At 39.7% G+C, this 21,612-nt stretch overlaps 1 protein-coding gene across 8 annotated transcripts in view; it reads right to left on the minus strand.

The window, feature by feature from the left end:
• Positions 1–21,612, minus strand: part of DISC1 (DISC1 scaffold protein) — a 215,866-nt gene that overhangs the window by 39,460 nt on the left and 154,794 nt on the right. For 7 of the 8 annotated variants that reach the window (XM_054194043.1, XM_054194040.1, XM_054194038.1 and 4 more), the window contains one exon: positions 10,442–10,502. In XM_054194043.1, coding sequence (XP_054050018.1) covers positions 10,442–10,502 — 61 coding nt within the window. Of the gene's footprint in view, positions 1–10,441; positions 10,503–17,652; positions 17,921–21,612 lie in introns of those variants that run through there. The other variant, XR_008465229.1, reaches the window with a different exon arrangement.

Consider the following 21,612-nt stretch of genomic DNA (forward strand, 5'->3'; position numbering starts at 1 on the left):
TTTGCTATGGTAAGCATAAAATGAATGGAAGACAAAAAGCCTGGAAGAAAGGGGGGGGGGAAGTGGGCAAGCTTTTCCATGAATAAGCAGCAAAATCCCCTGTCACCTTCTCTTTACCAATGCTGCACACTAACTACTGCAGTTAATTCAGTAACTTTGAAAAAGCACTAGCCTGGATGAAACCTGAATTAATTTGGAGAGTTAGTAAAGGATGTGTGACCATGTGCTTTGCTTTTTCTAAAGCCTTAAAGCTTTAGAGACACTGGAAACTGGCCTCAAATCTGACCTCCTTTTTTTTAACAAAAAGATCTATTTTTCAATGCTGAGATTAAGTTTAAAGAGAACAGAGCTTTCCTCAACTTGACATAAAACAGTAAAATCATGTGCCACAGTTCCTTCACCTCCCAATTAAAAATGGAAAAAATAAATCAATATTTATGACCCAGAATCCCTGAACAGGCAAAATGCGGAAAAAAAAAAAGGAAGAAGAGACAGCAACAATTGATAAGCTTGTGATACTTGTGCCCTTCTTCACATCTTATCACCTCATACAGAAGCCAAACGGTCATTAAAAGATGTTCAGGGCACAATATATACCAAATATACATGGGTGCAATACTAACTGCCTACTAGGACTTACAGTGGAAAAGTAAATTTTCTGTAGTGTTCCCTTCCCCCAGACAACTGCTGGACTCAAAAGCCTCCCCATCACATCCCTTGCTTTCTGCAAAAATCTCCCTCCACACTTTCAGCCAGCAGTTTTAATTCCTCAGGAATGAAAACAAAGTCCTCCTCCCCTTGCAACCAGCATTCATTTTATCACTGCAGACCCAGAAGATCCTTGTTACTGCCAAAAAAGACATGGTGGGTTCCATCAATGCAATTTTCTCCTATCTTGTGGAGGCCACAGATAGAAGCAACCATGGTTTTAAGGTTCTGTTTTTCAGTAGTTTCTCACTTAGTGGAAGAAGCCCTCCTCCGTTTTTACTGCTTGTGCAATGTGCATTTTATCTATAGATGAGTATAAATATTAGTTCTGTCAGTGCTGAGAGACACAAGTTACAGGTCAGGAACCAAGAGTCGCATCCTGGCACGAGACATGTGTTTGTCTATCAAAGGATCTCCACTAGCACTTGGCACCAGATCACCCTGAAGATGAAATGCACGCTATGCCGCAGGGACATGATTACAAACTTTATCTGCTGCACTTCCAGAAAGATGATTTCAGTTTCCACCCCTTGTGGGTATTAGCTACATTTTCACATCCACAGACAAAAGGAACAGCAAAGATTCTCTCCTCTCCTCCAGACCCAGTTAATCTAGGCTAATCTATTTCCATGAAGCAATACCATCAAATTTCTTGTGAGATTATTTAAATTTACTAAGAGCTTCTAAGATACTATACTCTGTCAGGACATTGCAGATGTTTTCAAATATATTGTAAGTGATTGTGAAGGTAATAAGAACATTTAATGGGAACCTGAACTGTGGTCCTGCAGTCTAAGATATCTTGAAAAATAATCTGCTGTGTTTTAAAGGTGAGAATAGGTTTTCTGTGAATCAAGCGCTTTCTTATATTCCTACTGCCCAACTTCACCCCCCCCCCCATGATATACAGAGAAGAGATACACAAAAATAGGTGTGCTAAGGAATAAAGCTGGAAGCAAAGAAGGTAAGAATAAAATCTACAAAGTGGAAATAAGACAAATGGAAGGAAGGGAGACAGAGAAGCCACAATAAAGGAAAGACCAGGAGAAGAATCAGAAGCCCCCTCTCTAAGAATGCTAACTTGCTAAGAGCAATTCAAGAACAGCATACAAGAAAGCACACAAACACTTAAAACAGAGGGGGAAACAAGAAATAGAATAAGAATGGATACTTAAGTTTTCTTTCTCTGTTAATTGGATTCACCGTTGTGAAAATTAAGTTTCCAAAACTATTATAAAAAAAGTATGTATTTCCCAAATAAGGCTGGGCCAATACATCAACCAAAAAAATCACCTGTAATTTATTAAGTAGCATACTTAGCAGTTTGCTTTTCATTATTCATGCTCCTTTTATTCATTAATATTTTGGGCAAGTGAACTTCCCCTCGCTACATTAGCACCAAAACAGTCAGTTGGATAGTAAAAAAGCCTGAATACCATTTCTGAATATTGAGCGGGAGCAACTGTGCACGTACATGCCATTTTGACAATTTTTTCCCTCCCCTATAGAAATCTATTTAAAATGCTATTTTTGTTCACAAGTTCCTGTGTTCTTGCTACCAGTTACACTGTTGAGGTGATAATCCTTCAATGCCTGGTATCATAACCTTTCCACAGCAAAGTGCTATGACATAAGTTGCTGTTTTCAGGCTGGAAGAGAATATCAGGAAAACACGAGCCTTTAAGAAACAACAATACTATTTTCATGACAGTGTCTCTCATGTAGACTGAGGGATAAGGTAACTGCAACAAAGTGAATGCATTGTTCAGAACAAGGAGAACTGATTCTCCAAAGTAAAGTCTTTGATCATCCCCATATGGGTTAGGTGACACTGCACTGCTTTTTCAATGTTGATGAACCCAGATAAGTTTTTTTGGTGGTGGCTGAATGTTTTTTGGGAACCCATCAGTATGGTAAAACTACAAAATATGTTCAAAAAAAGACTGTTTTACTCTAAAGAACAGCAAATTACAGTTGAGGCAGAATGCCTTCAGATGTCATAGAATTGTGCAAAAACTTTTTCCAGTTTTGTGAATCTGCTAAGTTATTTAGCATGTTCACTTTCAGTAACATCAACTTGTAACCACGTTTCAAGTTTTCAGTATTTAAGACAATCACACCAGGCCTAGTCCTGCAGCCCTTTGTTTCACGGGGCCGGCAACACGAATGATTACACTGACATCCAAGGACACTTTTTCAGGGAGATAAAAATAACTCACGAACAACAGCTTGAAGTCACAGGCAAACAACATTTTAGGAAACTACCCCTGTATAAGCAATATTATATTAAAAAAAATAAATATCCCATGCAGAGGGGAACAGTAGAGAAGTCGTAACCAGGTAAGAAAGAGAGCTATGTATGCATCCACAAAGACACTCAGTCCTTTTGATGCATTCTAAGACCATCTTAGACCAGCCTGAAGACCATCAGCAGCATAAAACGCTGTCCCTTCGGTGTGCTCTGCTATTCAGAGCGTTCATACCCAGCTCTGCTCCCAAAAACATTTCTGAAACTTAGTATGTTTTAAAGGATACCTGAGACAATCCAAGACGCTTGGTATGTGAACTAACAGGATGAATAATAAGGGAAGAGAACAACCATTTTAAGACTGTTCATTTTCAAGCAAACTGGAATGTGATGTGGTGGCAACTATTCCTGACTTGTCCTCTTCTAGCATGGGACCCTCAGGACATTGGACATCTTGTCTGAAGGGATAGACCTCAGTGAAGATGACACATTCAAACACATTAAAAATACTGCCTGCAAATGAAAACCACAAATTTCTGATGCAGAATGCAGGCATACGCTAGCAGCCTGAGCAATCTGGTTGCAGCTACATTTATTCTGAACTAGTCAAGTGATGTTAGATTGAAACCTTTAAAAAAAAAAAGTCACAGATGTATGAGATCAGGTAAAACACACCTTGGGCTCGACTTCTGCTTCTTCAGTAAATGCAGGCTGTCCTAAACACAATCCCCTTCACACTTCAGTGAACAAAGAGCCATGCAAATGAGCACACCTTAGATCAGGGTAAGAATCCACTACATTTCCCGCACCATGCCTCCATGAGTTGAAAAAAAGCCACCCATTAACATGAAAACAAAGATTGCTGAACAGAAAACGAACCAAGACAAATAGCAAAAAAGAATCAATTAAAGAGAGGTTTTACATACATTTGCAAAGTTACCAGGTGCTGTATCATTCAGCAACCAACAACGGCAAAGCAGAGTCATTGCAATAGTACATCTTACTAGCAGGCATATTTATTCGTTTCCCCGTTCTTGCAGAATAGCACAGAAAATAGCTCAATAAAACACCTTTGCGTAATTGTCACCAGTTATTCTTGAACAACATTATTCCCCCAAAATAATTTCATGATTCCTATCTGGGAATTAGAAAAAGCAACTAAAAAGCCCTGGTTTTGTGATGAATGGAAGCCACAGCATAATCTTTTTGAGGCCTGGAGAACAGTACAATCACATTAAATTCCCTCAGCTCAAGAAATGTCATCTTTACATCAGATGGTACAAAAAAATTGTTTCCAGCCTGAGGCAGTTATGATAAGGGATTTAGAAGCCATCACCATGTGGGCCATGAGATATAAAGGAATGCATCACCGCATATAAAGTGTCTGCTGCTCACAATTTCAGAGCTAATGTTCTCACAGCTGTGTATGACTTAGACCAGCTGGGAAGAAGAAAGGGACTAAATGAGTCACTAGAAGGATCTTGTATTTTGTCTAACCTGCATTTAACACTCCTGCAGCAGAACTGTTGGTAAGCAAAATAAGATCAGATCATTATCTGGCAAGGGATGGGGCTGTGAACTGCCTTGGAAGCGCAGTGGAAAACACAGAGTCTTGGGGGGAGGTAGGCAAGGATGGCATTCTCAGTCCTATCTGTGCACTTATATCCTCCCAGCAGCTGAAACAGTGCGACTGAGGCAGGTTACACAGAATTACCGCAGGCCACCTGGCATTCCCAAGCATGCCTGTGCCCCTGCCTATACAAGAGGGGAAAGCTTTTGGAAAACCTTCCTCAGCAGCCTTAGCGCTGCAGTTCTCCTCTGGCAGACACCAGGCTTTCTACACAATGACATACGGGACACTAACAGCCCAAGATGAAACGTTACCCTTACAGAAGAGTCTGTAGATGGCCACAGAGGAACTTCGTCATGAAAATGCCTGATATTTGCAAGCTTGTACTGGTAGGCTTGGACACCACAGGCTGCACTTCAAAAGCGGCGTCAGACTTCAAACAGAGCTCTGGGTGGGTACAGGAGGCTAAAAAGCTCGAGTTGGATGCAGGGATCTCACCTCAACCCAGGACAGTTTTGAGAAACGTTTAAATGCCTAACTGTTTAATTAGCGATGAAGGCAGCTCCTTCTGGGGTTTCTGCTGCCTCAGGGTTCAATGCTCCATGACAGGTCTGGCTCTTACATTCTGAGTGCACACAGAAGGATGAATGATGGTCCCAAGATCTTTAGTTTCTCCTGACATTTTATTTGCTCTCTGCCTCCTCCCCCCTCAAAATGTATTTTCGCTTGTGAGATGCTCCTTCCTTGTATATCATATCTATCACAAATTGCTCAAGCTATGGTTCAGGCACAACTTTCATGTTAACACGCAATGCCACTTAGGAAATATTTGGTATGCCAAAAACCCCAGTTCTTAGGGCAAATGTCAAATCATTCACAGCATACAAAAAAAATAAATCTTCAGATGACGCTCTTTTATAACAATTCCACCACATTTACTCCATCTGCTTAAGAGTGCAAACTTTCACAGATTATCAGTTTCTAATAAGTTTCACAAGGGCAATGTATTCCAAACATGTTTCTATGGATATCTATTAAATGGATGCTTGAAAAATAAAAGCATTGTTATTTCATCCTAAATCTCATGAAGTCAATTTGCACCATTAATTTAATCTTAGCTTTCTTTGGTATAAAGAAATACTTAAAAAGTATAGAAACTATATAAAAAGAAAAAGTTGGTTTGTTGGTTTTTTTTTTTAAATGGCTTGTTTCCTTCTACTACTGCAGGCATAGCACAGTAGTGTCTCCAAAGGTAAGACTGAGCTGAAAGAAGCAAAGCCTTTTACTGCATGTTTCAGTGATGTAACTGAATTCCTGGTTTTGCACAGCACTTTATAAGATAACTGTATTTCCTGTGGAACATATACTACAAAGGCAATGGTCTGGAAGATAAATTTACTTTTTTTAAATGTTACCTTGTTCCACACATTTGTTTTCGTTTCTCCAGCTATCAAATACAGTTCTCACACAGATCAATCTTTTTATGCACATGCATTCTCACAACCCCCTCTGCGCTGGAAGGGAAATAGGCTGAAGCTAGGACAGAGACTTAATGAGATACACAGCGCATGTAAAATGTGATAGATACACAATTGCTCATGTCGCATGATTTTCATTGAGATATGTAAAAGCTAGCAAATAACTGAGAGGATTATGACTTTTCATGCAGAAATACATTTCAAAGGTTTCTTATCCATTTAAAAGGCAGGCGATTTTTTTGGTATCTTCAAAAACAAGTGAATATTTACAAACCCCAAGTCTAGACAAGGATTCCCACATCTAAGTATCTAAACAAATGTAACTTTGTACTTTCTGTCCATCAATTTCAAAGGTGTTTATTGGTACCCCACACATTTGCAAAATCTGTATTGATTTAGGAGACAACATTTAAGAACAAAATCCCAACCCAAATCTTCTGCTCTTATGGCTTTATAGGACTCTCTCCTGGGCTCAATTCATGACCCTCAACCGTTTACATGACTTAAGCTCACTTATGGCAGAACTTGGTGGTTCTTGAAAGAGTTGGACTGCTGAAGCACACTTCAGTTATGGTAATGATATAAAGCTCCAGCAGAGCCTTCACTTGGAGTGGAAAGAAGTGAGATGAAGAAATACACTTTCTGTGGAAGACCAAGGGTCAGCTATAGTAAACTTGTAGTAAGGGACAGCTATAGTAAACTTCTCCCGTACAATCCCTCTTAAACAGCTCAAGTGATGAGCTGCAGTTGCCTAAGCAAAACTTCTTGCACTTCAAATATTCATACAGACAGATGTCTTCACTGAACCCAGTTTCATTATCCTAACTCTGACCACTTTTGCACATCTCCTCTTTACTAGCAAAAGGTAAACGATTTGCAAGGTCTGCCGTGGAAGTGACGGCAAGGGTATTTACATTCTCAAAGAGCAGCTAGTGATTTAATGTATAAACTCTAGGAGTGGCTTGATGTATATTGGTGACTGGAAAAGAGACAGCCTGCAGGATTATGAAACATGCTATTTATTTATTCTTTTCTTGAAGGATACTGTCCTCTACAACTGTCAATCCACTGCTCAGAATACAAACTGTATTTTTAAAGGAAAAAACAATGTCAAGTAATCTGTATATTTAATGGGTGGTTGGCCTTCTTCAGGGTGAGATTATTAGATACTAAACATATTTCCTTTTTTGTCAACGCATATTTCCCCTTTTGTGTAGGTGCAAGACTATTAAGAGAGTACTGCTCTTAATCAGAGTAGTGTTCTATTAAGCTACTTGAGAACAGATGTATTCTGTAGGGTGCAGTCAGAAGTACTGTATGTGTTTTTAAAAAAAAAAGGCACCCCAGCGAATAAGCTAGGTTCTCCCCCCGCCCAAAAAAAAAAACCACGAACCAACAAAAAAAACCCCAAAACAAACAAAAAAATCACAAGAGGAGTATATTCCAGACTTTACTGAAGAAAATAAACAAAAGAAAAAAGGAGGAGGGGAGGAAAAACATTTTAATTGATAAAACAGATACTTTTTAATTTTAATAGTCATTAAAGCTGTTTTGGTCTGAGTTTGCTCTGTTAATTTTTTTCTGTAAGTGGACAAAAATTAGATTTCTAACAGATCTACGTTATTTTGAAGCTGTATCTTATATTGAAGGGTTTTGAACCTAGGTTGTTCCTATTCAAAACATTAGCTAGCAAAATGATCTGTTTCATCCAGAGAAAAGTTCTAGAAGCTTATTTTAATTCATGCTGCACAGACTTGATCCTCTATTGGTTTCAAAGGCAAATAAAAAAGCACAAACATGAGCCAGATGCAAATTCTACCTCTGTCTACAACATAAACTTAAAACTTACTATTTAAATTTTCCTTAGAGAGTCTTTCTTTAGGTTATGATACATATAAAGGAGTAATTTGAGCACCTATATGAAGACCAAAAAAAAAGAGAAACAGTCTCTCAAGTTACTTCTCAATGGGGGTGGGGGAGTGTAAAGCCACCTCTTGGGCTCTTGCTTATTTTTTTTAATTACTCAAGCTGTGAAGCAGGTGTAGGTAATTACTTAAAGCCCAAACAACCTTTAAAAAAACCAAGTATCTATAACCACTTTATTAACATAAATATAAAAAAAAAAGTAAAGATGTAGTATCTTAGAGACTTCTTTCTGGTAAAAACACTAGAGATTTTCTCTTCCCACCAATATTAAAAGAAATTCTTAGCCCTTAATTACTTGGTATAAACTATTTTTAGAATAATACCATTTGTACATATTGAAAAATTGTCACTGGTTCAGGAGACTGCATCTTCGCCATCTGGGGACTTGGCCAGCACATGGTGGGTTTTTGGGGAGTTTTTTTGTTGGGTTTATTTGGTGAGTTTTAGGGGGTTTTCTTGATGACGGGTTTTTTTGGGTTGGGTTTTTTTTTTTCTCCTTAAGGGCAGGAAGGGAAATTTTAGAAGCTTGGGAGCACCACAACAGTCTGTTAGAGGAAGAGAAGCTGATGGCAAACTCCAAAGTGCATGTTAAATGTACCAGTACGGCTGCAGTGATGTACTCGGACTTCCTACATTCGTCTCCTCAGCAAAGGCTGGGAAGAACACTTGTCCCGACAGCAAAACTTTGAAGCCTATAGCCGAAACAGGCACAGGTTTATGTAGTACTGAGGAAGGGAATCCTTGCACATAAAAGCAACAAATGATATTACAATATTCAACAACTCTTAAATCTGCTAAGGGAAATTTGAAATGGTTAACTACTGTTCATTAAAAAAAAAAATGTTTCCAAAATATAAAGCAGTGCCAAAAAGAAGGTTTAACTTTTCATCCCTCCCCTGAAATGATACTCCCCACAGAAGCCGGATGAATATTGGCAGTTCAGCGTGGAAATTTCTCCCACAAATAGCAGGAAAAGGGAAAAAAGCATGCTGCAAGCTCATTAACAGCATCTATGAAGACACAAAAAAATGTGTTGCAATTTACGATACCGATGCAGAGAAGTCCAGGTAGACAACCCAAAAACTATACAAAAAAGCATAAATAAATTAGAAAAAGCCACAACTGCAAATTCTATCTCATAAATTCTCTGAAAGAGAAAAAAGTCTATACAGATTCTCCAAGTATTTAATTGTTAAAGAGAAATTTACTTCTTTCTGGGAGCCTGATGTGTCAGTTAAATCCATACAGCCTAGAGAAGCATCAATACACATTGTTATACCTTATATTTCATTTTTTTAATAAAGAGTATGTTTTTCAAAAAGACAACCCACAGAAAGTTCTTAAGACTCATTTTACACTGATGGATTGGAATATATGGAGTTTAAATGTTACTATGGTGGGATTAGGCAGGACGCAGACACACAGCTTGATCTTTGAGGTCTGTTTCAATCATTTTTCACTTAGTGCTCTAAATTAATTTTAAATTTAAGAGTTATGAAAAATAAATACTTCTGTATTCAAAAGTATGAGGGAGCAGATCTAAAGATCTAGAATCCGTTCTTTATCAATACAACAAAAAATAATGAGGGCAACAAGTTTATTAATTATACATGCTCAGTAATAGAAAAGGAAGCGACATTAATTTGGTGGGTTGCATTTTATCAAGACACAAACTCCAATTACTTCCCATGAAATCTCTTTTCCAACATAAATATACTTGTGCAAGGCAAAGGCCACTATAATAGAAGATTCCACTGCAACAGCAGAGCAACCTTTACTAACCATATTTCAAGAAACAGCCTAAAACTTGAGGGTGATCTAGAGTGCCCTTCACGCAGTAAGGAAATGAAAAATAAATGCCAGCATTTGTTTAGGGAAAAAAAAACATGCCTAAAAATAAATAAATTCTGCATTAGGATTCAGTTCTTAAAATATCCCCATTGTTGTCTTGGTTTCTATTTGCTTTCCACAATCCCTCAAAATGGCATTCTTTCAGAACTCTTATATAAAGAGTCATTACTTGTTAAAGATGTCCGGAATTCTGGTAAGGGATCCCTTGGCTCAGCTCAGAGTTGGGTTTTCAATAGGAACAGAGGGGGAATTTTTCAACCAGCTGTCACATCCCCAATACTTCAGGGCTGGTGGGTGTTCAGGAGCTCACACCACGGATTACAGCACCTGCAGGCAGAGCTGGAGCAACGCACACCAACCGCAGGCACGTTCCCTTTTCTCTGGCCATACCAACACCGCTCCAGAGCAGTCCTACGCACTACAGAACACTGTGATTTCTTTCTTTTACCTGCATCCATTAGCAGGCCAGTAGCAAAGCTGCTGAACATAGCCATGAACAGAGGCCTTAACAAATAACACTTACGGGATTTACAACTTTGAACTATTTTTGGCATTATTCTAATGCAAGTTCCAAAACATTCCCTAACGCTATTATGCATGTCAATGCTGCATTAACAAGCATTTTTAAGCTTTCAAAGGTTTCCATAATATCATCCTTACCTATGTAGTTTATCCTCCAGGACCTCCATGTACTTTTCAGCATTTTCTTTTACACTGGTCACTGTAAAAGAAAAGTCAAAGTTAGGTAATGGCATAACTGTACAGTTTTGTTTTTTAAACGAACTCATCTCTTGCCCACAAATTTTACATGTATCAGTTAGAAATAAGAATTCCATTAATCTCTTCCCCATTCAAATTAGTGTGGGTGTTTTCTCCCTTTTTTTCCCCTTGAAAGTCTATTGTATCTGTATTACATTAATAAATCCAGTAATTAATGCACTGACCGCTTGGTTGTGCCACAAAAACTGTGAGACTAACAAAGGCACAGTTTATAGAAGTTTCCTCCTGACCCAAAACCAAACAAAACCAAAAACCACACACACAAAAAAAGAAAGAAACCCCACTAAGCTAGGTCCTCCCCTCTACCTTCAGGAGAAGCAGGCAAGCCTAACCAATTTGTCAGTTCATGCACAAGAGTCCTTTAAAATGTTATGAATCTTGTATCAAACTTCTGATAAAACTAAAACACTATGGAACAGAACAAATTAGCGCTCAAGATTGTTATAAGATTTAGGGGTGTTTTCGGCAGTTTGGTGTTTTGGGGTTTTTTTTGTTTGCTTGTTTGTTTTTTAAACTTAGGATCTAGATATTGCCTGTGTATGAGTCCCTACAACTTCTTCACTCAGAAGAAACTCCATTAAACTACCTACTGACCATAACATACAATAATAATGATATTCTTTTTGATGACCCTTTGCATTCCATTATGGGTACAAATGGGGGCTCTTAGAGGATAATAATTTTCATGTTATGATAGTTTTTCATAATTTTCACATTATGATAGCTTTTTTCCCCTCCCTAACAGCTGCTTGCCATCTCCAAGTCTGGTAGGAGTTTTAATCAGTTGTTCCCTTTTAAACTCTTAACTCGTACATCAATTAAATACATATTCTATATGAAGATGCATTCTACAAGAGCATCACTGTTTTTATGGGCAAAGCTTGCTACACGGATCAGGTACCCTGTGAATTTACCCATCCATCTCCCCCTATCTTGTCCTACAACACAATGTCTCCAAGCACAGCTTAAACATATCAAGTGCTTCATATTTCTTACTTTCCCCTTTTATTTTCTGTATTTTTTTATTTATTTCACAAAGTAGAACGTCACACACTAAGGCCTAACCTGAAAACTCGGTGTTAACCTAATCAGCTGTGCTAAAGTTGTGTTCACACACACAGGAGTTCACTAACTGATGCCACTTGGGTAATACCCATTAGCAGCAAGCATCAGGGTCAATGTAACATTGACTGTCTGCAGGTGGTGGTGTTCACCTGGTCACACAGCAGTCACACATCACCGAAGCAGTCTGCGTTCCAATAGCAAATATAGGACACATTTTGCAAAGCTGATTTACTTTTTCAGGTTTTTTTTATTTATTTTATGAGTTAGTGTATTAGATCAGCAACCCCACCCAAAAAAAAAACCCAACAACAAAACAAAAGCCAACAGAAAACCCACACATAGAAAAAAAAAGGACCCAGAAAGCAAAAAAACCCACCAAAAAACCCAAACCCAAACAAACAAAATCCAACCAAAAAACCCCAAATCCAAAACCACCACAAGCCTAGTACTCTGGAAAGCACCACAATTTTGTTCATAACATCTTTAATCCAGGTTCACCATCAGAACAGGTTCTGCAACATAACATCTTGAGCCAGGGGGATTCATTCTGGAAGATTATATTGTACATAGAATTACAGAATTGTTTAGGTTGGAAAAGACCTATAAGATCATTCAGGCCAACTGTTAACCTAGCACTGCCAAGTCCACCACTAAACCATGTCCTTAAGTGCCATGCATTCGTTTATACATTCACAGACACACCTCACCATTAGAAGAGTGCTGGTGAATGCTATGGAAAAGGTTATATAAGGATTTTTGCAATGGCACTGGAATTAAATAAGTTTCCTTAGCTTGTAGGAGTTTTATAACAACTACAGGGCTTAGTAGAAGTTCCTGGCTTCCTTACCATGCTTTTATTCCTACGCTTCCTGTGGAACTGTGGAGAGCCTCTAAGACTGCAAGTCTTCCTTTAATGACACACTACAGTTTTATATAGACTACCACCACTTTTTCCAACCTCCCTATCCGTCAATCCCCAATGCGCTGACCTGAGGTCCAGTGCATGCTTTGATAGCAGAGAGTTTAAAGGTGGATGGCTGCCGTACTTCCCCTTCTCTTGCCATTGTCGTAATATCATTCAACAGGAGATGTTACAACTCAGGGGCTTATTCTTTTGGATAATGAAGGCAGCAGATATTATTAATTTTTGGAGAGGGATGAGAAGAGGTGGAGAATCTGTTTCACACCCACTTTGTTTCTAACCGATATAGTGACTTCTTATGTTACATGAAAGATAAACCTTGCTTTCAATTTCTCCTGCTGTGCTTGTCACTTTTTAATTGGGTATGATCTGATAGAGTAATTCGCACTTTCACAGTTCAGTCCTGCCCCTACATGCAATTTTACAATGCCCTTGAAGCACACAGCTTAATGTATCAGCATTATTCAATGACAAAAAGTAATGGACAAGAATACACCACTAGTCAAAAGTAGGTCAGTAAAAAGCTAACACTCATTTGGAAATCACCTCACATCACTAAACCCCACTCTCTCCTGTCAAATGTTTTAACTACATTAAAAGAAATGCAAACTTTGCTGCTGAAAGAGAAAGCTATCCAGACTAGCTTTGTCTCCTTGCTGCCTTCTGCATGTAATTGGAAGAGCTGTGACCTGGAGATTTTGCTGGAAGGAAAATACTGCTTAAAAATCCGATGGAGCTTACTTCCCTCGTAACAAACTGCAAGCAGCATCACAACAAATACACAACTACTTTCAGCCTTTTAGATCATCCATTTGAAACAGAAGACAAGCAACAAATTAGCAGGTTTTTTTGTTCTAATTTAATGAATCTATTCACCATCACTTCAAAGCAAAAAAATGCAAACAGGAAGCTGTGCGTGCCTTCAATCTAGCTAAGTACTAAATGACAGAAAAAAAAGTAATAATAATTTATGAGATTCTTTTCTGCATAAATATGCCAAATGGTTTATTTTTACATCTAAGTGAATGGGATTGCTTTTTTCATCAGCTCTCTGAGGATTTACTTGCTTAGCTCATATTGGCCTTGAGGGGAGTTATTAAAATAAAAAAGTATAAATACTCATGGAATATCAGACACCAGGGTTTTCGCTAAGATTAAAAATAGATTCTTCTTGTGCAGCTTAATTGAAGAAAAGTGATTCAGCATTTCTTTCTTTTATTTTATCATATATTTTTCTTCCTGCTTACAGCAACAAAGTCTAGTCTTGGAATCAGTCCTGGTCAGACAGAGCTGAGGGGCAACACCAAGCTCCTGCGGTGGCCTTACAGTTGTTACAGAGTGTAAGGCTGCCATTTTAGAAGCTGAATAAATCTCTTTCAATAACTAGTCTACATAGAGTTCTTTTAAAATAACATCACATGTTGTTTCTCATCTGAAAGCAGCCCTTCCTAACAAATATTATTTGAGCCTGCACATAAAGGTGTATCATCATTTTTATTCTTCAGTCTCGGCCCTCACAAATTGAGCTTACAAAGACCTACGACAAGACTCAGGACAAAGACTTGCAAAGACTCAGGAGAAGAGGCAATGGGCACAAACTCGAGCATAGGAAGTTCCATCTAGACATGAGGAGGAACTTCTTTACTTTGAGGGTGGCAGAGCACTGGAACAGGCTGCCCAGAGAGGTGGTGGAGTCTCCATCTCTGGAGACGTTCAAAACCCACCTGGACGCGTTCCTGTGCAACCTACTCTAAGGTGACCCTGCTCTGGCAGGGGGGTTGGACTAGACAATCTCCAGAGGTCCCTTCCAACCCTATGATTCTATGGACCCCGACATATGCTTTGCATTCGATGATCAATATTTTCAAAAGCTTTCTAAATCTGCGTTATCTGACTGGAGACACCTTGAACCAAGTGTCCATATGGAAGCTCTGGATGTGGATGCTTAGCACTTCAGAAGAATAAAAATTGCACTGTGTGCCTCAAAAAATTGGCAGCCAGTATCACAGCAGTTTTTAAGTGCCAGTCTACAGGTCTACAGTTCTCTAGCAGACTAGCAATCCACATCTTAAATCCCAGAGATACAAAGCCCAAAGTTAATTTTTTGCCTTTCATTTTAAAAGACTTTTTTTTAATCTTCACACACACTCCCCTTTTTTCCCCTTTTTTTTCTTTTTTATTTTTTTTCTTTTTTTGTGGGGTGCATAGCGACACACATTTTGACACAAAATTAAAGGTTGGAACAGCCTCAATGGCTGCTAGCCGATCTAGACCCAGCATGAAAAGAACTGCCAGACGTTACCTGCCTGCACAACAAACCTGACGCCTATACAATTAGCCTCTCCAATCCACAAGCGTTACATTTCTTCTCAAATACTATATTAGTCAGGTAAAGCAAAACTCCCACTGGCTTCAATGAGATTTTTGGCTGACTTAAGGATCTAGGATGAGACTTGGTTCTTAAGAATGATATAAAAATAGAAGTAACTGCATGGACAAGCTTTGATCCACCTGGGGTAAACTCTAAGGTTAGAATTGTGTGTAAACAAGGTTGACAGATTGCTTGTCCTGTCACTATTTTATTTTTTAAATGTGGCAAATGTGCTGCATTAATGTGCGAAATTGTGGTCTGAAAAACTGCAGAAAGGCTTCAATATATTGAAAGGTTAACTTGAAAACCCAGTCAAATTTCAGAGAAGACATCTCAGCTGCTCAACTACATGCCAAGATGATTTATCAAGCCCCAGTAACAAGACTGGATTACAGAATGGTAAGGAATTTTGCATCTTGCAGACAGACAGTGGAAAAACACAAAGAACAAGCTCTGCGTGAAGGACAACTGCCCCTCTCCACTGAATTATTCCCAGGGAACTCAATTAAAAATAAGAGAAAAGGCCAGGATTAAAGAGAAGAAAATAGGTGGCTCAATAAAGGCGTACTCCAAAAAAAGCTAACATTCTGGGTCAAGTCAATCAACCAAATTCTATTCTGCTTCACTGACTGTCTTCCAGTAATAAAGTAAATATTGAGATACATAGTTACTACCTGTCTCTTCCAGCAATCATGCTTTGTTCTAAGGAATGTGCTAATCCTCTAAATATCACTGCAGAACAGCACAAAATTAGCCTGGGGAAACTACTCCCACCAGAGATGAGGTGGCCAAAATTTAGGGGGAGTCCAACGGACTGGCTATTCTGTGAATAGGAAGACTACATAAAGGTGAAGTGAAAAGACAAAAATTAGTACCGAACATCTAGGAAATTAAGCCACATGTTTAAAGACATAATTTAGTCTTACTTGATGGAGTTGAACATACTATCTGCCTAATTGGAGAGGATTCCGTAACTCAACCACGAGGTTTTTTCCTCCTGAAAACAGCTGGCCTGGAGATCAGGATACTGCCCTGCCACTCAAATGCAAAGCTGTGCTTTGCAGTGACGTGCCACCAGCGGGTAGGTTCAAGCACAGCAGTTCTGCTGGGTCCGAGTTGTGTGAATGCAGCGTACGGGGCTCCCAGACAGCCTCAGTCCCTCTGGATGGGAGAGAGTCTGCAGCAACTGCTGGGTGATTTGGTAATGTCGATCTTATCATAATCCCATCCCACAAGAGGACAGGGGGCTTTCAGAGATCTAATGTCAAATGCCACGCCACTGCTTTCGCAGGTCTCAGAGGGATGCAGTATGTTGCATCTTGTCTATATGAAGATTTCCACTACCAGTTTTCAGTTGACTCTCCAGCACTAGACGGTCAACTGCTCCGATACCGTAGGGCAACTTTTCCGATATAAAGAAACAAAATATTAAAGGTTCTAGCTTGAACATCAGTGTCTTAAAATATTTTGCTCACTCGTACATTTAAAATCTTATAGTACGTTGCCACTTCATGCCCTCAATCTTTATAAAAATGTGAGAAGTAATAAAAATATATGAGGAGTAATAAAGAAATACAAAACTGGCAGAACACAGGACAGCATAGCATTTTCCCACCTACACTGCACTGAACCAGGAAAAGAAGAAAAGTACAGAGTGAACAATTCATCTTCCTCAGGAAGTTCCCTTTGGGGTTGTTGATACAGAAGGTCTACTGTTAACCTTCTCTCAAACACATGGGTACATCCTGAACAAGAGGAAGAGTACAGTCTAACCTCTAGAAATGATGGGAGTGGGTGGACACCGCAATACCCACGACAACAAGCTTTCTCTCTTTAGAAGACCCCAGAAAGGCCAAGTACCAGCTAATTTTGAGAGATGGCAGCGTTTTTTCACATAGCAGAAGCAGGCAATGAACATGCTCCATCTGCTTGTCTCTCTGCATAGAAGGCCTCAACATATTTATAGCCAGCTTAATTTGTAAGCCTTGGTGCAACGATGAATTTGAGCCTGCAACAAGTCAAGCGATACCTTGCCTTTGATGTAAAAAAGTTACAGCTAAACATATATAGTATATAGAAACTACTGATTTTAACAGAAGCCATATCCTGCCCTCAAGTTAGATGTCAGGGCATATATAAGGTATAGAAAAACGCAGTGTGAACAGAAGTTTGACAAAGAAATAAAAACCAGAAAACTAGACCTTATAAAGAGAAATGACAGGAGGTGCCAGCAGCTCTGCCTGTAACAACTTACAATTCTGTCTCCCTGGGCATGGCACAAAAGGTCTGCAAGGCAGAAAAGGGGTGGGGGGAAACCACCCTGCATAAAAAGGCATATTTGAAAAAAAGACGTTCCCAGAATTTACCTCCTGAACCTTCTTCGCTGTATGTGGCACTTTTCATCTAAAGTGACAGTTCAAGTTCTGTGATGATTAATTGCCTAAATTGAAGGGAATTACCATACCATCACAGGTTTTCTAAGCTTCTTTCAGATTTCTGTAAAATCTGGTGAACCAGACACACAGCAATTCCTCCCGTGCTACACGCGGGAGACAGTGATGGGGGCGGGGGGTGGTGGTGGGGAAAGAAGGCAATTTACTTACAGTAAGGCAATAAACTTACAGTAAATAACCTACCTTTAAAAAAAATCCACTGAAATTTTATGAATTGTTTTATTATGCAGTATCAAAGCAAGTATATTGCTTCTAAATTAAAGGGGCTGTAGGTGAAGTGTTGGCTGAGCAGTGACCAGAGCACTGGAGTTACATGACGATGGACCTGTCTTGATATTTTAAGAGGCTACACAAAGTGTAGGGAGGGGTTCTGAAGAGATTAGTGCAAGACTACCCACCTGTCCAGCCACAGGTCTGGAGCAGCCTCCAGGCCTTCCAGTTTAACCTTCTCTCCCATGTGTACCACTTCTGCAGTCACCACCGGCCAGGCGCAGAACCCCATCACAGGTTTGGTTGCTTTTCCACAGATGACTCCAAAGTTATGAATGCTGTGTTAGGGGGGTACCAAATGGTGCCTTAAACTGGCTGCAGATTTGGAGAAAACTATTCCTGCCTCTTCATGCGCTTGGCACTGGATGGCAACATTCTCACTGGTGGGAAACCCCAGAAGCAAACTCTCTCTCTGCTTTGCACTGCTGACAAAGAAGCCAGCTTCCCCCAGAAAGGTTTTCTTCATTGCAGATGGGCTTTACTTTATTCAAAATGAATTGACAGATGAAGCTGTGTGAATTTTTTAGCTCCAGCGTGACTGCACAGCACCATTTCTGGAGTGATGCTGGAGATCCAGCTGAACTATTCTATTCTATCCACACTGAGAACATCCTCAGGGCAGGAGTCTCCTGAATTCTCCCACAGGCAAGGTGAGGGTTGAGTTTATTCTCCCATTCCATCACACAGATGATGTGTGATCCTCCCTCCTAACAGTTTTGCTAGCTTCTCTGCAGCCACCCAAGTCACTGTTTACCTAGAACATTATACAATCATTTATCAATGCACCTTAGCATCGAAAGTATCATATTCTGTCAAAAAAAAAAAAACATGAGGAAGTTTCCCTTTCATCTTCCATTCTTATTTTTCTTCCATTCTTCACTGAGCAACTGGGGAGAAATGAAAGGGAGGGGAGGGGGAGAGACAGAAGTCTGTTGACATTCTCCTCACGTTTTCTTTTACCTGTTTCTCCTCTCTGTATGTTTGCAACCTATTACTTCCATTCTCTGCTGCCCATCTGTTCAGAACCCCCCCCCCCCCCAAAAAGAAATTTTCTTTTTTCTCATTTCTCGTCACAAAGCAAAGCCTGAACATCAAGGAGAGCCATGTGTCCAGCTCGGCCTCTGTGGATTGTCAGCAGTCAAAAGAGATCATCTGGAAACCATTACACAAGCTAAAAAGGCAACCAGACTCGACATGTGCATAGGCACCAAAAGAGTTCAAACTTGTGACTCGCATTGCCCCAAGTTTTTCCTGAAAGTAAGATTTAATTTAACACTGTTAGATAAACCAAAAAGACCCAGAATGAGCCATTTCTACAGCTATCCAAGAGAAACAACAGAATAACTAGGCTTTCAGCAGGAGCTAAGCTCCATGACAATAACTGACAACAGCTAATGCCTATATTACGAAAAGGCGCAACAGTTCAAACTTTTTTTTGTCTGAGGAGACAAACTATAAGACAATTTTTGCCTTAACTGTATACCTTATGGCTAATAGATCCATAGACCATCAGACTTATGTCACAGACATTCAACAACATCGGGGCTTCTAAAATTCACAGTAGCTGTTTTAAGTTCTCCCACGATGGCTGTTTTGCTGAACTTTCAAGTATTCAGTATTACACCTAATGTTTTAGTACCTGAATTGCAACCAAAAATTATATTGAATTAATAACCCACTTTGGCTTTTTAATTTAAGGTCACAAAGGAAAGATGGTCAAAGATTTCTTTGAATCACTCTAACCCCTCCAGACATTTTTTTCAAAAAGGACTCTGCAAAGTTTCATGCTAGTCTTAACATTTCTAATTCTCTTTTCTCCAGCTCAACACGTTGGCTAGTCAAGCTATACAAATCAGCAAGACCCCAGGCACCTACAGAGAGAGAGCCCTCAGCCAGAGGATAAAATACATATTGTATTTCAAGAAATACAATTATTTAATGCAGAAGATGTTTATGCTCAACACTTCTTTATGGAACAAAAACACAGCACTGCAGCACAGCCAAAAAAAAAAAAAAAGAATTGGAATTTGCTCCCAAATGCTGCCATAGAATCTGGCTACTAAAAGAGATGAAAGGGAGAGCTGAGTACAAGCACAAAAGCTTTGAAAAGCAACAAAAGAGGAAAGAAAAAGGTGTTAAAAAAAGGACACTGACAAAGGAAAGTGACAAACACATATCTTCACTCCAGTAAAACAAATGGCTGCTAATACCTCAGTTCTTGAGAATATTTTAAAGAAAGCAAAGCAGAGCTCAAAGGTATATACTGAAGGTTAGAAGTAATACAAATTGCAATAGCAACAAGAAAGAGGAATATTCAGCATTGCAAGCTATTTTTTAACAACCTTGAAATGACATCAAATGAAGCAGTAGCTTCCTGTACGAAAGCTTACAAATGATAACTGCAAATAGCACTAACTTGCGTTTTTGCACTGCTGTTCTCTCCAAGGATCTAGAACAGGTCTTCAAACTACAGAGAAGCAGCAATTTCATTTTTGAAAAATAGCTGACAATGAACAGCGATACAGAGAAGCAAAGTGTCCCACATAGTCCGATACACTGTAGTTTTCAGAAACCCTTTGTAAACTACTTGACTGCCATTGGCTATGCCAGGCATCTTTTCTGCAATGCAATTACAGGGCTTCTAAACAAGAAAAAATGTGAAGCTGCCTAGCAGAGAGCTTGAGCAGAGCTTGTTCTGTGGCCATGTCAGGTACAAGGAGTAGAGACAGCCACAAAAGATCACTTTCCTTAATAATCTTTGCCCTGTACTCCTCCTGGCATTATCCTGGATAGGCTCAAGAAGTGAGCCCCTGTGAACCTCATGAGGTTCAACAAGGCCAAGGGCAGGGTCCTGCACCTGGGTCAGGGCAACCCCCAGAATCAATACAGACTGGGGGAGAAGGGTTTCAGTGCAGCCCTGCCAAGAAAGACTGGGTGTACTGCTGGATGAAGAGTTGGACGTGAACAGGCAATGTGCACTCATAGCCTACAAAGCCAACCGTATCCTGGGCTGCATCAAAAGAAGAGTGGACAGCAGGTGGAGGGAGGTGATCCTGCCTCTCTACTCCACTCTGGTGAAACCCGACCTGGAGTACTGCATTCAGCTCTGGAGCCTTCAGTACAGGAAAGACATGGACATATTGGAGCGGGTCCAGAGGAGGGCCACAAAAATGATCAGAGGGCTGGAGCACCTCTCCTGTGAGGACAGGCTGAGAGAAGTGCCCTTGCTCAGCCTGGAGAAGAGAAGGCTCCAGGAAGACCTTATTGCTGCCCTTTCAGAACTTAAAAGGGGCTTCCAAGAAAGACGTGGACAAACTTTTTATCAGGACCTGTTGTAATAGGACAAGGGGTAACGATTATAAAGTGAAAGCAGGTAGATTCAGGCTAAATATAAGGAAGACATTTTTTACAATGAGAGTGGGGGAACACTGGAACAGGTTGCCCAGAGAGATGCCCCATCCCTGGAAAACATTCAAGGTCAGGTTGGACGGGACTCTGAGCAACCTGATCTAGTGTAAGATGTCCCTGCTTATTACAGAGGGGTTGGACTAGGTGACCTTTAAAGGTCCCTTTCAACCCAAACTATCCTATAATTCTATGATTATGCAGCCTGCACACAACTGCTTATGAGTTTCGTTAAGCCCATCAATAATATTTGGCTATACTTGACATATCAACATAAACATCTTGCTTTTGACCATGAACATGCAGTGATGCCTTAAAAGGCTCTCTGCTACTAACATGCAAAACTGGAGCAGAGATTTACAAAATGTAATTGGGAAAGTCACAGCAGCTGAGCAAAACAGATGTAGCAACAAGAATGTATGTGCACCAAGTGCTCATACTAATCCTGAGCACCCAAAAGGGCAGTGTCACAGACACAAGTCTGCACTGTTGAGTGGGCAGACTTTCTTTAAACTGCTTTCAAGACAGGATCATTAATTTAATTGGCTGACTTAAAAATATTGCT

This window comes from Rissa tridactyla, chromosome 3 (genome assembly GCF_028500815.1).
Source record: "Rissa tridactyla isolate bRisTri1 chromosome 3, bRisTri1.patW.cur.20221130, whole genome shotgun sequence".
Classification (NCBI taxonomy): domain Eukaryota; kingdom Metazoa; phylum Chordata; class Aves; order Charadriiformes; family Laridae; genus Rissa; species Rissa tridactyla.